Source organism: Nicotiana tabacum, chromosome 19 (assembly GCF_000715075.1).
Source record: "Nicotiana tabacum cultivar K326 chromosome 19, ASM71507v2, whole genome shotgun sequence".
NCBI lineage: Eukaryota > Viridiplantae > Streptophyta > Magnoliopsida > Solanales > Solanaceae > Nicotiana > Nicotiana tabacum.
Genome location: NC_134098.1, coordinates 119115770 through 119132766, shown reverse-complemented (window position 1 = coordinate 119132766; position 16997 = coordinate 119115770). Strand labels below are relative to the sequence as shown.

Below are 16997 nucleotides of genomic sequence, written 5' to 3'. Positions count from 1 at the left end.
CCTCTTATCAAGTGATACCTTCGTAGAACGTGTTTGGATTTTTGGTATGATCTTGGTTCCTTTGCTTGAGCAATGGCTCCAGTGTTGTCATACAATAATGGAACTCACCATCTATTGAAGGAACCACACCAAGTTCTGTTAAGAACTTTTTCATCCATACAACTTCACTAGCTGCTATATATTCTGCTTCGGTCACTGAATCAGCTATTGTAGCTTATTTGGAACTTTTTCAACTCACTGCACCACCATTTAAGGTGAATACATAACTAGAAATAGATTTTCTATCATCTCTATCTGAAGAGAAACTTGCATCAGTATAACCTTTAAGTTTCAACTCAGAATCTCCATAAATGAGGAATTGGTCTTTAGTCATTCTTAAGTACTTAAGAATGGTTTTCACCACCTTCCAATGTTCCTCACCAGGATTTGCCTGATATCGGCTAGTCACTCCAAGTGCATAAGCCACATCAGGACGTGTACATGTCATGGTATACATGATAGCTCCCACTTCACTAGCGTATGGGATCCTACTCATGCGTTCTCTCTCTTCAGATATTTTAGGACAATCCTCCCTACTGAGAGTAATTCCAGTATCTATCGGTAGATAGCCTCTTTTGGAATTATCCATGTTATACCTTTTCAAAATGGTATCAATGTACAAAGACTGGGAAAGTCCAAGCAGTTTCCTCGATCTATCTCTATAGATCATTATTCTTAATATATAAGCTGCTTCTTCCAAGTCTTTCATGGAGAACTGTTCAGATAGCCAAATCTTGGTACTTTGCAATGCCGGTATGTCATTCCCTATGAGCAATATATCATCAACATACAGTACTAAGAATATAATCGTGCTCCCACTAGCCTTTTTGTACACACAAGATTCTTCTTCACATCTAACAAAATTGAACTTTCCAATTGTCTTGTTAAAGTGAATACTCCAACTTCGAGAAGCTTGCTTTAGTCCATAAATGAATCTTTGTAGCTTGCAAATTTTATTTTGATCAGACGAAAATGTGAAACCTTCAGGTTGTGTCATGTACACATCCTCTTCTAACTCACCATTAAGGAAAGTTGTTTTCACATCCATTTGCCATATTTTATAATCATTGTATGCTGGTATAGCAAGCAAAATCTGAATTGATTTGAGCATTGCCACGGAAGATAAATCTGAAATTATAACCATCGTCATCCTTAACGCTGATGGCCATGTTATATTGGCACTGTTAATATTTTATTAAAAAGAAATGAATACCTATTTATAGTGTAGGAGTAGCCGAAATTGGTAAAGAAAATAACTTGGAAAGCAAGAAAAGACTTGGACCAGAAAATAGATGTCCGAACAATCGAAGGTAATAAATAAGTCCAAAACAAAATATAGTAAAGATCCTAAAAAAATAACACATCCTAAGAATAAAATAACACATTTTAGGTTTTGCGTGAATGCATTCAATTTTCGGTTTGGTGTTATATATCTCCTAATATTTTAGTTTCTTCTTTTTCTTTTCCTCTTTCCTTTTATATTTGTGATTTTCAAACTTATAACGCCTGAGACAAGTAGAGATTTGATTACATTATTCTAGGCTTTAAAAATTCCTTTCCTTTTATATTTGTGATGTTCAAACTTATAGTGCATGAGACGAGTAGACATTTGATTACATTATTATAGGCTTTATATATTACCTTGTAAAAGATCATGTATACATTATGCTTTGTTTTTCAAATCTAATAGATGTAAGATCCGAAAAGTTTTATAGTATGCCTCACACAATTGACATTCATTGTGTGATACCTCTTTTTATCTCACAAATTTGTGGATACATATACAAAATTATGATACAAAAAAGAGACCTCACACAACTAGTAGTGTCAGTTGCGTGAGGTACAAAATAAAAAAATTCTGTAAGATCCTAGCAAATTCAAAATTTACTCTCGGCGTGTTAGATAAATTATCTACTAACTCAGATACTCTCCTTTAGCTAAAAATAAGAAATATAAGATCCATTTTAGGTGTTTTTGATACAGAGATCCTCCTTTTGTTTACATTTGTATCCAAAAACTAGTAAAACATGCCCTAACACTAGCAAATTCCTTGAATCGCTACTCCATTGCAAGCCGATTAAAGCAGTTTAAATGAAGCTGGCATTTTTTTTACTGAAAATGTTGTAGGCTTGTGACTGAGAAGAGTGGATAGAAGGAACTTAAACAGCTAAAATACGAATTAATATGGGAGACACCTCACAACTTAGCAAAAAGATAAAAATCCTACAGCATTGCAATTGAACTTGTTTTATTATTATGACATAAATAAAAAAGCCGCTTCAAGATCACTTCCCTTTTTTTTTTAATTTTATTTCGCAGCAAATTGACCCCGCCAGTATTCAGGACAGCAATGGCGCTGCTCCATTTCGGAAAGGCACATCCATTGATTTCTAACTGAAATGCAACAAAGAAAAGAGGCTAACTATGTAACAGATCTAAAGCTGAGATCACAAAAAAAATTGCATTTTCCTCCAAGTTGGAATTCGGAGAGGCAGATTACCAGAAAACCAAACAATAAAGCATCCCACACTAAGTAATCGCACAGAGAGAAACTTGATATTAGACATCATGACTGGCATATTTTTCCTTCACCATTTCAGCTCGATGCATTCTTCCGTGCAGCATAAACACGGTAAGCTGCCAGTCCTACTACAGCTACAGCAGCTCCAACTGTTACAGCAACAGAGTCAGAATTGCATGTTGAACTTTGAAGGACAACAAAGCATCTAGACATATGATACATTAAAGAGAATTCTTAACTTATAGAGCATCCTGTCTTGTATAAATGGCAGATTGAGCAAATCATCCTAGATGGGTGAAAATTAAGAAGATATGATATTTATTCTACTTGCACAAGGGGTCTGTCCATTTCAATGTGCTTGACAGCCTCGATGACTAAGGATCTTAGGTACAACCTACAGAGCAGCCAAATAAACGCCAACTAAATCGGAATCCCCCTCACACTTTGAGCACCACCCTTCGGGTACTTTTCTCCAGTTGGCCAGAGGATAATATCATAGCTGACACTACGAAGTCAAAAATGCGGAGAGAAGTTCAAACTGTAAGCTTGCTGGCGTCTAAACTCATGTAAGGACACATGAAAGCGGAAACAAACACCTACAGTTGGTTCTTTTATGCCAAATATTCCAAGAAAAAATTGTTTAATCTTGGAGAACCTAGGTGCTGATTTAGGTTAGACCTATGTCAGTCCTTAGTTAGCTCCTAAAGTGCAGCGGAAATGTGCAAGATACTTAACCATCTCTAGCTTTAATTTCAGCTCTATTAAAGCTAAAAGAAACCACTTTGTCATTAACCCTTAACTTTCAAGGATAAGGAAATATACATGTGAAACCCACAATAATGTTACTACCTGTTCGTTTCCCCAAATGATTGCAGCAAAAATTGCTTTAATTTAAGCTCCAAAAGAATTCATATTATACCTGATACAAACATGAGAGATCGATTGATGAGCCGATGATATTGCTTACGGCTTCTTCCTGCTTCTGTTTCAGGAATGCTCAAATGTGGATGCTCTGCTGCATTAACAATCCTTCGGAACAAATTACTGAAGTCTCCAAGCTTCGTGCTGATTGGTATGGGAGCTTCAATCCCTAAATCCTGGCTAACCTGTTAAAAAATGGATATACTCAATCACGTGCACCAGTACTAGCTGAGCATCACTCCTCAAGACAATTGTTATGATGAGGTGCAGCAATTTAGTAAGTTAACTTCGTGCAGGTGTAAGGCATTTCACTAAAATTGCTGGACAAACTAAGCACATGCAAGCTCCACTACAGCAATAATTTGAACCTGAATGTGAAATTACTAATTGACCCAAAAACAAAACAATATATATATAAAAAACTCAATTCTGGATGGTATATAGGATAGGTACCCTTGTTGAATCTTGAATTTCGGTCAAATAAGGATCCAGATCATCCTTAGCAGCTACAATGAGACAGGGCACCTCATGCCCAGTGGCCTCTCCATGGCTAGCAACATCCACCAGTAAATCTGCTGCTCTCTTCCAGGAAGCTTCGCGTGAACTGAACACAAAAGGTACTACAATGAGCTATTTAGCAAATGTAAAAGTGAAAACCAGGAGGTATGAAAAACAGAATATGTGGCAGAATAATAATGGAACAAAGGGAAGAGCTACTCTTCCCTCTCATTCATCCTTCAGCAACATAGGCTTCATGTATAGTTTAAGCACTTAACTACGAAGAAGACGAACTAGAAAAAATAGAACATTGAAGAACAAAAGAATAAAGAATAAAAAGGAGGAAGAATCAAAGAGAACTTCATAAACACCAGGCATGAGCTATCATTAATATTTCAGCTACGTCTGACCTCTTTCCCTTCTTGCCTTCTGACATGTCCATTACTAAACATTTAGACGGTCTCATACCACTTAACAGATCGCTTAGATGTCCTCGGAAAGGTAGTAATAACTAGGTCTGCCACCAACTAAATATACTACTACCACCAATCTTCTGGACAAAAATAGCTCGTGAATCCATATCCAAAACTGCAAAAGTTTAATTTGCATATCTTTGTATTGTTCTGCTCTCCTTTCCTTTTAGATTTTTTTTTTTTTGGGGGGGGTGGTTTCCCTTTTTGTTTTGTAGGGCAGAACTACTCCTGAATCCAATTTCAATCTATAGAAGTCAATCTTGTACAGCTTGCATAATCTTCGTGCTACAGTTATAAAATATTACCTTCTCAGGAAAAGAAATTCAATCTATTGAGTTCTAACGCAACTGAAGGTGCCAAACAGAAATCAATAGAATAACCAGTCATGCATAAAAGTGTCAAAGTTAAGAACAAAATAAACAGGATGCTTTGTGTTCAGAGGACTGGGGAGGAAGGGAGAAATTTCAGAAGCACAAACTTAAACCACTTGATTCGATTCAGCAAAGATGGTTTAACATCACCTATCATGGACAAATAACGCTATATCACAATCTGCTAAAGCATCCTTGCTAGATAAAAGCTTTTTCACTCCATCTTCTGGTATCTCCCGTAGCACAAGAGTTTTTTTAGTCCCCTGCCAATGTACAGAGCAAATGTTCTTATGCTAATTACAGATTTAGGCAATAGATTAGATGCAAAAGAGAAGAGGAAATCCAACATACAACCAAACATGGTAAAGAAACTTGGTTGGAAAGTATAAAAACTATAACAAATGGAGATATTCATCTATAGTTACAACCATTATCTTAATTTTATTCAAAGTTTCTTTCTTACAAGGGGAAAGATTGTTGTAATCATGTATAAAAGGGGAGGATAAGGTTGAGTTCTTTTTTCATTATTAAACCATTTGATTAACTCCTCCCAATTAGTGAAATTCTTCTTTTATTAGGTGATCAAGCCACCCTTTTATTCCTCGGAATGAGTAGGCTTTCGTCCAATAAGGATCCAGAACTTGACACGCCCACAGGAGCCGTATCACTCTACCAAGATCAGTTTCAGCACTCATGACAGCACTAAAAGAAAGGATAGGTCAAACTCCTAGTGAGCTCCTTCAATTAAAACGGAAGTGAATCTGTGCCTCCCCGCATCTCCCAGAGGGCCCCCAACTCAATAATATTTGGCCTCATACAAATTTACTTTGTGACTTCATTGTCCTTTTCCTCTACAACCAGTTTTTGTCTGTTTACCAGTTTTTTCCTCTACAAACTCCTAGTGAGCTCCTTCAATTAAAACGGAAGTGAACCTCCCCGCGTCTCCCAGAGGGCCCCCAACTCAATAATATTTGGCCTCATACAAATTTACTTTGTGACTTCATTGTCCTTTTCCTCTACAACCAGTTTTTGTCTGTTTACCTGTGTGTTATCTCAATCATAAGAACGCATATTCTTGCAACAATTATAACTTATTTTTGGCTTCTCACAGACTGCAAGGTGGATTGCATCACAGAGAAAGGTGTTGCACATCCTGAATCTTGGTGAATATTTCTGCTACTTTCTTGGTACCTTTTCTATTAATAATATAACACTTGCTATCCCACCATAAATAAGTAAATAAAAACTGGTAACATCTTTAGATCAAATCATTGAGGCCTCTCACCCTTGCAATAGCCTTTAGCAAATTGCCCTGCAACAGCAAGAGCCTTACAGATTTACACGAGGTATGACTCATAGTTCTAAAAACTTCATGCTCCAAGAATCAGTAAAGCACTAAAGCTAAGAATTTCTTACATCAAATATATATATGAATGACCATCTCTTAGACACTTTTTTTTATAAGGCCTTTTTTTTTTTTCAAAACAAGAACTTGAAAACTTAACTTCAAACAAGTCTGTAATATATAGTCTACTAATGAACTTAATAGAGAAGGTAAAACAAACATTCTGGATACGAATCATCACTGATATGCCTACTTCTAGGTCGCTCATTCTTCTTCGGCAATTCTGCCCTTCTCACTGACAGAGATACCGTCAACAAACGTTCGGATATCCTTGTTCTTCACATGGCATTTTTGATTGATGAGGGCAGCAGAGCATGAGACAAGCTCAATGTCATTTCCATCCAATACCAGCTCATCCTTAACCTTCTCAGATCGAACAACTGTTACCCCATCAAGCATGTCCACTTTCCTAACCCTCTTCTCGCCAAGGAAGTTCCATCTCTTAGACACTTCATTACTTATGGGCAACTCATCATTAACAGATGGAAAAACTAAAGTTCTCACCATGCGTCATTAGACTTCTCATTCTTTTAGCTTTCCATACTTACCCATGCACATAATTAGAACCAATAGAACAATAATCACGAGATGCAACATTATGTTGTACAACCATGTTCCTTTCATCGGATTAACCATAAAGAACATTATCCAACAAAAGTACCACGACAGTATGCACCAGATGTCTTGAATATAGATAAATGTAAAATCAAAGTTCTTCATTCCTAACCTTTTTGCCTGTAATTCAGTCTTTTCTTTTTTTGATGCTAGTAGTATTCTTGTATTTCTTATTTTTAAATCTTCGTTATTACACATAGTGTCTTTGTTTTTTCGTGTGGTTGTTATTATTGGTTGCTTCATGTTTAGTGTTTCTTAAGCCGAAGGTCTATCGAAAACAGCCTCTCTACCTTCACAAGGTGGGGGTAAGGTCTTTGTACACACTACCCTCCCCAGACACCACTTGTGGAATTACACTGTAATTCAGTCTTTTTCCACTTGTTTTAATAAGTAAATGATACAAATCAGTAACTTCATCTTTCAAGAAACCAAAATGATAAGATCTCTTACCCCGAGATCAACAATATTTACTCCATATTGATCAGCAGTAGTTGATTCGTACTCTTCTGGGAATGGCCTGCATTACAGATTACAGAAATAACAAGGATAAAATCAGATAAGAACTCAGAAAATGGGCCATCAAGTCAAAATCTTTCTCATTCAAATTTCAGGAAACCAACTTGATGAGCAAGAGCTTCAGAAGAGAAACCTTCCAATAAACGAATTAAGAATGGCTGATTTTCCAGCCTCTTTTGGCCCAAAAACAAAACACTGATAGACATTTCTATCTGATTGCTGCTTCTTGCGATCTAACCGTCTTCTTCGAGTTATACGAATAGCAGATGAAGGCTCACCAGCATATCCAATGTATATAAGATTCTCCACACTATAAATGGGATCAAGAAGTGTCATCAGTGCCCACTGCATCCACAGGATAGAAAGAATCATCAGAACAATAGCATTCGAAAAAATATATATAATTATAGACAACACTCTAAAGAGTTAAAATCGCATAGGGCAGCTTAAAAATTAAAAATCTGATGCCTAGCATAACAATAAAGATGTAGTAACATGGCAGGTTTAGAAACTGGCATGCTCAACAATTTTTACAGGCTCCTATATTGGCATTATGAATGTTACACCATTATGCAGACAAATCAATCACTCCAAACTACATCCCAATCCCAAAATACTTAGGGTTGGCTATATAAATTCTCTATACCTTCAGCTTTATTTGAGTTCAGTATTTAGAGTTCCATCACAATTATTTTTATACTCATCATTAACCAACCGCGACCCACTCTTTTCTACAGACTTGTGACCGATTATGCATAGCTCCCATTTGTAATGCAGGTAAACATTAAGCCAGCTTAAATCGGCCTATAAGGAAGCACTGCATGTTGCAACTTAGACGCGCAAATGATCAAACAATGAGCAGCATGAAGATCCGCAGAAATGACACCCCTAACCATGTTTCAACTCCCCACAAGCCACAAGAATTAACATTTAGTATGCCATATTGTCATCTTTTGACATAGATAGAATATGAAAATGTGCAAGCTGACAAAAATACTCCAGTAATATGCACCTCCGAAAGAAACCCATCAAGAGAGAGTCCTCCCAAGGCATCCTTCTCTGCAGCATCCTTGTATGGAGCTTCAGACCAGGGGCTGAATTACAAAGTCCATGAATTCACAACCAAGAGTCAGTATGATATAAACGTAAATGGATTCAAAACCAGCTTATCACCTTTTTACTCCTAACCATACATTTATAAGAGTGTACAACCAAGAGAATGCCGTGAATAGAATTGTTTTTCATGATTGGTGAAACATGCGCATAGGCTATTAAGCATTTATTTCCTTCACTAAACTTCTTTTTTAATAAGGTTATGGACTATAACTTCGTAACAGTTCAAATCTTGCTCAACTAATATTTTTGGCGGGCCTTAACAGGCACTTTTTCTCTCTTTAAACAGAAGCCACAGATACATCGCCTACTCATTATGCTTACCAACATAAGAGCCTATATTGAAATCAAATTATTGATCCTCATCTACCATAATTCAAAAAGAATATAACAAAGTATATGATATTAAGAAAGCAATATTACTTCTCAGGTGCAGTGGAAAACAAGTCATCTAGCTCGTTCGATCGAAGTGCCTCATCCTGATTAAGATCAAAAACAAAGTGGTTAAAGTTGTGATATGACATCATACATCATCAGTGGGAAATTTCATAAAACCAAATTGACGCTCTAAACAACCAGAATCAACAAAGAGAATAACCAAAATAAATAAATAAATAACTGAACAAATAGCTGACCAAGTACCTAAAATCATTTCCATAAATTAAAAGCAAAACTATTGAAATCAAATAAACTATTTAACAAATAATTGCAAGATCTTATATGTCCTACTTCACAATAAGAGTCTACGTCTTGGCGTTGCAGCCCAAGCGAGACAGTCCAAAGGACAACATTGTAGCAGGGGCAACCTATAAGAGCTTATAAAGGAAACAATAGAACATGTAATGACCATTAACTGTAGTACCTTCGATCAAATCCATCTCCCCCAATCCAAGCAACCAAACCTCACTCCACATCCAACAATAACAGTGTATCTGGTATGATGTACAATTAAAAGAACGTTTTCTTGCTGAAATGTTTGGTTGCCTAATATCAATATGCTGCTCAAGAAAACAAAAATAACTTTCCTTGACTACTATCTCAACTCTTGATCCACATCATTTGCTATAGCCACCACGTAAATACTGTTAACCTTTTTAACACTCAAAATTATCATTAAAAACTACCACGACCCATTGCCCAACTTTTATTATTTCAGTTACATAATTCATGTCCAACCAGCCAGGATTAATTGTGAAATTAGTTCACCAATATTTTCCACAGAAAACATTGTATACCACACCAAACACCCTATGAAAAAAGAAACTTTGAATCTATATAGGGCGAGTAGTGCCAACAGTCTCTGAAATGAACTTGTGCAGCATAACTTCAAGAATTTTAGAGAGAGAGAATGTGCATACACTATCAATGTCGAACGTATGGAAGATTCTTCTGAGGAAGTCCAATGCTTCATTGGTCAGCTCAACACTCTATAAGAAGGAAAAGTGAAGACTAGCAGTTAATAAGTAGAAAGATGAATCTTTGAAATTTGAAGCTGAGGGAACATCACAGAAATTAGGAGCAAAGGGAACAACAGATCAACAGCTAGTACAATATATCTAAGAGAAGAAGAAGGATGAAAAGTGGGCACAGAATATAAAAAGAATCTTGCAAATTTAGTATGATATGTTTCAAAAAGAATGGAGTTAAAAATCTCTTCATGGGAGAATTAGATACTAAATGGGAGAAACATGCATGTCATAGTTATTGAATTAATCTGCTCTTCATGCATACTTTTCTTAAAGCGCACTGTATGCTACCAAATACTTGAAGTAGTAAATGCAATACTTGAATAATTTGCATAGCAAGCTTGAACACCGAATAGAAACAGAAACTAAAATTACTTGGTTATCCCTGAAAAAATTTTCAAATGAACAAAACAAGAAAAAGGTCAAGGCATAATCTGACAGTGCACATCTACAGAAAGCAAGTATAGGTCAAGATCTAAATGGAAACGATAACTAAACCTATTGGAAGGATAGTGTTTGACATCCTTGTTTGGTAAGAAGACAAATGAAAAATGGAGAAAAAGAAATAGATCCTTCTCAAAAAAGAAAAACACAGGAAATTCCAACTTCAGGTCCAGTCAGGTGACAACAAACTTGCCTGGTCAGGTTGTCTCTTGATGGGAGTAGGAAGCTGATCCTCACTAAGCCTGATCTCGTTGTTGTAGCCAAATTTCCGCAGGACAGTCCATGTTGTCTCCAGACGCCCTTTTTCAATAAACAGTGCATGAAGAAACAGGAAACCTGTCAATGTAAGACCCCGTTCATTGACACCATCAGGTAATTTATCTTGCACAACTCTCTTAACACCGACTATCTCAGAAGGCTGCAATGGAGCATTGAAGCATTTGACCTACACCATCATTGAATCATCTCAGAAACACAGACTACCAAAAGGAACAAGCATAATCAATAATTAGTCCTCCATAAAGTAGTTTCATCTTTACCAATACTAGTCAACGGTTAAATCGACTTGCTAGAAAAAGTTAGGCTAGATTTAAGTATATGACCTGAAAATCATTTAACTCTGCATCACTTAGGGCACCATCTCTATCAAGATCACAAAGAATAAATATCCGCTTCAAAGCCCTAACGCATCGTGGCTTTAAAGTTTGGGCCTCCTGATCAAATAGTGGAGCTGTTGGATGAAGCACAGCTTTTTGGGCATAGTAGAAAACCTCGGGAATCTACAAGCATAGCATTAATCAGCAAACAAGAAAAATGATTAGAAAAGTTTTTGTAGTCATCCTAGCTTGACAGGGTCAACTATAAAGTGATGGTGCAAAGATCAAAGGTATTATGACTCACCTGGATATGTCTGTATGCTGAACATTCAATACAGGTTTCAATCTCCCGAAATTGTTGCATAATTGGTGACATCACCTGCTCCAAACTGACTGGAATCTGTTCGTCCCTTTTATCAAGCATGCAACCCACGACAATGACAGGAACCCGAACCTGCTCAAAGTAGTGGTGAACGACACATTAGTAATAAATTCGTCACAGATAAAAGCAGTTCTAGAGCAATTCATTTTTTTCTCCCCACTATCACTCCCAAGAATACGTTTTGCAACTCTCTTGAAAATTTACAAGACAAATTTACTCAAGAGACACATGGTCTTGGCACAAACCTCCAATCTGCGGAGTTCAGGAAGCCAGAAAGTACTCAGACGATCAAGAGTCGCAGGCTTATCACAAGCGTAAGTCAGTACAACTGCATCAGCTCTCTTCAGCTCTTCCACAAGTTTACCTCTATTTTCAGGACTGTTTAAAAAATATTAAAATCAGAACAGAACCAAGATACTTCATAGCTACTGTTAGAGGAACCAAAAGTATCCCAGACATACAACAATATGTACCCGACATTGTGTATCACAATAACCTCAGGCAAACAGAAGCCATTTCATCTCCATGCACAAAACTTCTATAAGCAAAGATTTGAAAGCAGGTATAATATAAGAAAACCAGATAAATAAAGGGCCGGTTATATGAAAGGAAGAAGACATTTTTGATCTTTCCGAACAGAGATTTCTGGAACACAGGGAGATACTTACCCATGAAAGGATAATTTTTCTTTTATGAATTACAATTTGTATTAATAACAAAGACATCCAGAAGATGCATGAAATTACAAAAAAGTAGAAGATATCAGCTCCCTTACTAAAGGATAAATACGATAAAAGAAAACATCAATGTAACAGAAGTATTGACACAATCTATATGCAGGTTAACAAGTAGAAAATGTACAATGACTAGCCACAATAAAGAGGTGGAGGAAGGAATCCAATGAGCACCTTGAGGACGTATCAATAATAGTTACAGGTACTCGATCAGGGTAGATATCGTCAGGTAGCCTAGTCGGAGGCAACACTGGAGGAACATTGGACGGATAAGAATCAGTGGCAGCCGTCAAGATCAAACTAGACTTTCCAGTCTTGGCATCACCAGCAACCACTATCCGAACACCAGGTGCATTACCCTTTCCAGCAGCTGAACCACCTCCTGCCATTCACTCACTTCTCTTTCTCTCCCTCTACACACCACAAATACACAAATAATCAATATCCCCAACAGAGTTAGAGCACAATAATTGCACAAACAATATAGAGTATCAAGATTTTGCTAGATTTGAAAGATAAAACCCTAAACCCAATGAAAAGATCAGTCACATGTATGTAAATACAACTACTTGAAAACCAAAAATCCTAACTTGGCCATCAAGAACATAATATATGCAAAACAAATTAGAGATATCAAGATTGCTATAGGTTTCGTACCTATAAATACTTGGGATTCAAAATCCCATATATAGAAACTGCTATCGATTTCAAATGCTAAAACTGTAAAAACCCACTAAAGAATTTGTCACGTATATATATTTGGGTAATGGAAAATTTACCTTTCAGTGTAAGATTGGGGAATTTTGGAAGGGCCCAAGGGATGTTAAAATAGGCCGCTGAAATGGAGGTGGAGGTAGCTTGGAGAAAAAGATTTTTCAGAAGAGTTTGAAGAGGTTTAGGGATAATTTTTGTATAAAAGGGTTTTTGTGTGGGAATGAAAGCTCAAGGGTTTGCGAAATGTTTATCGTAAATGTTTTTCTTTTTAGCAGAAACGTTCCAACCTGGGCGGCGTCATTAGGTCCAAATACCTGTTGGCTGTCCCTTGGGACATATTATCGTACGCTAACCTTGGATAATGACTAAAAATCGCTGTTTTTCTTCTTTTACTTTTACGATTTATAGTAATCCATTAAAATTGAGTGCATTTACTCTTTAATTTTACTTTAAAAATTAAACTCCTCGAAATACTCATTTATCAGATGCACCTAAATTATGCCCTAATAAATTCATCATCGTAAAAATCTTCAAATTAACTTTTTTATTGGTTCATTAGCTCATAAAGCCCAAATCAAGAGATATTTTTTACACTTTTATGAGAGCCAAATACTATATATGTAAGAAAATAATAACTATTGAATAATTTAAATACATAAATAAACTAAAAGAAATAGTAACACAAAAAAAATCATATTCGAGAAAAAATAAGATTATTATTTCAAGAACTCTCTTTCGTTGATAAATTTTTATTTTTATATTTTAAAGAAACGAATAGTAATTTATCAATAAGGTGTAAATTACTTACTGAAAGCTGGACTCAATCTGTATTATTTACTAGTACTAGAATTCAAATAATAATAAATAATACTATTATTTGTTGTTATTTGACTTGTTTGAATACATTAGATCTATCACATTTATTTTCCTCATCCCCGATATCATCTATAGTTATTTTTCTAATTCGGGTCATCTAGTCATCTTAGGGGGAAGTATCATGAATACCTATAAAAACTAAGGTTGTCAGATAAGAGGGTACTAGATCCTTAACAGCTTGTTTGGATGGTTGTTACCTATTGTATTGTATTGTTACTTTAAATACGATATTTGTTTTTATTGTTACTTAAATTTTATTGTATCGTATCGTTAAATCCGTCATTACGTAACGACGAAATGTGCCACTTTATGTAACGACCGATTTGGTGTGGTCGCGTCGTTACTTTATCTTTTTCTCTCAATTTCACCCTTCATTATTATTAAATAATTTTATTTTATCATTTACCCTACATTTTTATATACCGTATCATAATTTTTTTTATAATATTGCAAGTTTATTCTTCATATTGTTGGTGTGTGATATCATAAAACGACGACAAACGACACAATCTATTCAAATATTGTATTCATCAAACAATACAGTACAATACAATATAATACAATATAATACAATACGATACGATACATTATGAAATGGTATGTAACAACTATCCAAACAAGTTGTAAGGGTTAAAAGTACTCGGAGGGTAAGGGTAAGAGGAGGGTTCCTTAAGGATACTTTTCTTGAGAGTATTTTAAGGGTATAGGTTAAGGGTATTTTTTTTTGTTACCCTACCAGTACCCCTATCGGTCCTAATGGTGTGATACTTAAGGGTGCAGTACTGGTACTTATGGGTAATTTTAAATTAAAAATATATATTTAAATAGAAACAAATTTTAATGGATGAAAAAATTCATTACTTTTATTTCAATGCTTATAAAAATAAAATTACATTTTTTTTTTATAATTTACGGAATTTTTCAATAATTTGATTGGTTAGTCGCTTAAAATTTATAGCACTTGTTCTTATGCGTCCCCGATGTCTCCGGTAGATAGTATTTCATTATAGGCATCGTTGTCTTCTTGAATTATTCCTGGAAGGCCAAAGTTTCTTCTCTTTAAATATTTCAGAGTCTTCATCGCAAACATTATTCTAATAGTTGTTATAAGAAAACCTCGAAAAGCAAGATTATACGTTTCTTGTATGTAACTTCTAAATCGGGGCTGGTTAAGATTTGTTTCAAAATGAGGACCTCACTCCCTAACATTACTCTTAGTAAATCTATTACATGTTTTTTTTACCAGTTTATGAGTCATTTTAATAATAAATAATTAAAATTATAGTAACAAATAGCAACACAAGTATAATAAAAATAAATGTAAAAATTAATACGAGTCGGAAATAATGTACCAACCGTCGACTTAAACACTGGCGTTAATTACAATTAGAGATAGAGAGAGTTAGAGAATTAAAGAGATATGAGAGTTTTTGAATGAAAGTTGAAAGAATGAACCTAGGTATTTATAGTTTTAAAATAAGGCCAAAGTGTACTTGAACAGACTTAGGAGTTAAAAACATAAATTAGGGGTAGGGGTGTTGGGGGTTAGGGAGGCAAAAATAGTCGTTTTTGGCCGCTGCCAACGACTATTTTTTGGCTAACGATACAAAAAGGCCAGATTTTAAATTTTAAAAAATGATTGGGGTACTGGTACGGTACTTTAAGGGTACTTACGGTACCGGTACTAAGGGTACTCTATCTTTACCCATACCCTTCACCAAAATCCCTCATTCATATCCTCCAACCGGAGCGGTATGGTCCAGTACCGGTACTTAAGGATACGAGTACTGGTATTACCCTATCCTTAGACAGCCCTAATAAAAACTAAAAAATGTACTCGCTTCTACCCATAAAGAATGTTCATCCACTAACTATTTATATTATGTACCTATTGTAGTTGAAAGAAGTAATCGTCAATAATTTCAAAGAAACCAAACAAAACCTTACCATATTTCATATAAGCACGACAAAAAAATTAAATTTGAGACTAAATGCAGCTGGAGGAGATCTTTAGCTTGAAATTTTCAATCAAATCAACTTTAAATAAACTCAAACTTCATATTTAAATTCTTACAAATATTTACAACAAGTTTAAAAGTATTCATCTGAATTCAAAGTCGAAGCTTCAAAGATCCTTTAATGGTAGACCATTTTTTTTGTTTCAATTATTAGCCACCAAATTTAGACTATAACCAAGATTCTAGCCTTGTACAATAGCACCCACATGATACAACAATAGCAGTTATAGTATAATGTACACTATTACAGTATATCGTTTCAGTATGTAGTATATCATTAATGTATATTGTTGCAGTATAGTTGTATACTCTTATACTATATTGTACCGTAAAGGTATACTATTAGATAACTATGTTATTCTTCAATTTCTAGCTGAAACATTCGATCCCAATCACCTCTATTCACCTCTAAATGTGATGAAACATTAGTATGAACTTTGCCAAGGTACTATAAGCAATATTTGGTAATACCCACCCTGAATATTCAGGTTGAAATTGTAGATTAAAGAGTTGCATGCTGCTACAACGGTGGGTCTTCAAAATTCAATCGCGAGAACCTCAAAATCAATTGTGGAAGTAAGTACAGTCAAACATCTCTATAACATACTCGTTTGTTCCGGATTTTTTTGTCTGCTATAGTGAAGTGTTGTTATAGAGGACATATATTATAACATAATATAATATTCAGTTTCGAGAATAACTCGATTTTTATAGTGAATGGCTATTATATAGAGATGTTGTTATAGAAAAGTCTGACTGTAATACTTATCTAAAGACAAAAAGGATAATTGATTTTATAACCTCAAACCACAAGAATTGTTTCTACTAAGTATACTTATCAAGGCATCTCCACTGCCAAATCCTTTACACTAGAAACATTTGATTTGAAAAATATTTGCACCAACTCTTGGAGTGGATCACCAGTAAGGCAGGTTAGTAATGACAGGAATAAGGAGAAAATTAGGAGTTGGGATATTATAGAGGGAAAGGGCTAAGTAGATGGGTAATTAGGCACCGTTTGGCCATACATTTTGCCAAATTTTTTTCCAACAAATTTTTGGCCAAACCTGGTTGTTTATAGATTTTATCTAAATTTTGATAGATTTTGAAAATAAATTTTCAAATCACAAAACTAGCTCTATACCTGTTTTTGGCCCAAAATATTACCTTTGGATTTTTTTAACAATTTCAAAAATTATCCCAAACTTTTGTATTTTATAAAAAAAAATGCACCACCTATTATGACCCAACTAATCCACCAGGTAGTTGCTATCATTGTTTTTGGATTGATGGAT

At 35.2% G+C, this 16997-nt stretch overlaps 1 protein-coding gene across 5 annotated transcripts; it reads right to left on the bottom strand.

Annotated features, from left to right (window-relative positions):
- Window positions 1-2125: 2125 nt before the first annotated feature.
- Window positions 2126-13168, bottom strand: LOC107816271 (mitochondrial Rho GTPase 1). 5 transcript variants are annotated; one of them, XR_012702925.1, is made up of 16 exons: window positions 12874-13168; window positions 12269-12507; window positions 11606-11738; window positions 11283-11432; window positions 10985-11161; window positions 10576-10827; window positions 9831-9899; window positions 8896-8951; window positions 8372-8453; window positions 7493-7704; window positions 7294-7360; window positions 4974-5086; window positions 3935-4085; window positions 3480-3666; window positions 2540-2709; window positions 2126-2457 (listed from the first exon to the last, which is right to left on the bottom strand). XR_012702925.1 is itself a non-coding variant. In XM_075238494.1 (15 exons), the coding sequence occupies exons 2-15, from the start codon at window positions 12481-12483 to the stop codon at window positions 2636-2638; spliced, it is 1938 nt and encodes a 645-aa protein (XP_075094595.1). In that variant the 5' UTR covers window positions 12484-12507; window positions 12874-13168; the 3' UTR covers window positions 2126-2635. The 5 variants fall into 5 exon arrangements, 2 of the variants coding, with proteins under 2 accessions (XP_075094595.1, XP_075094596.1); XR_012702924.1 differs by having other exon boundaries at window positions 2126-2433; XR_012702926.1 differs by having other exon boundaries at window positions 2126-2433; window positions 12752-13116.
- Between the last annotated feature and the right edge of the window lie 3829 nt (window positions 13169-16997).

Bases quoted from the DNA above. Each gene is read 5' to 3' on its own strand.
- LOC107816271 (XM_075238494.1), bottom strand. From the start codon at position 12,483: ATGGCAGGAGGTGGTTCAGCTGCTGGAAAGGGTAATGCACCTGGTGTT. The intron at 11,162-11,282 runs GTGAGTCATAAT...CTATGCTTGTAG, and splicing joins CAGCATACAGACATATCCAG to ATTCCCGAGGTTTTCTACTA. The intron at 10,828-10,984 runs GTCATATACTTA...ATGATGGTGTAG, and splicing joins CAGAGTTAAATGATTTTCAG to GTCAAATGCTTCAATGCTCC.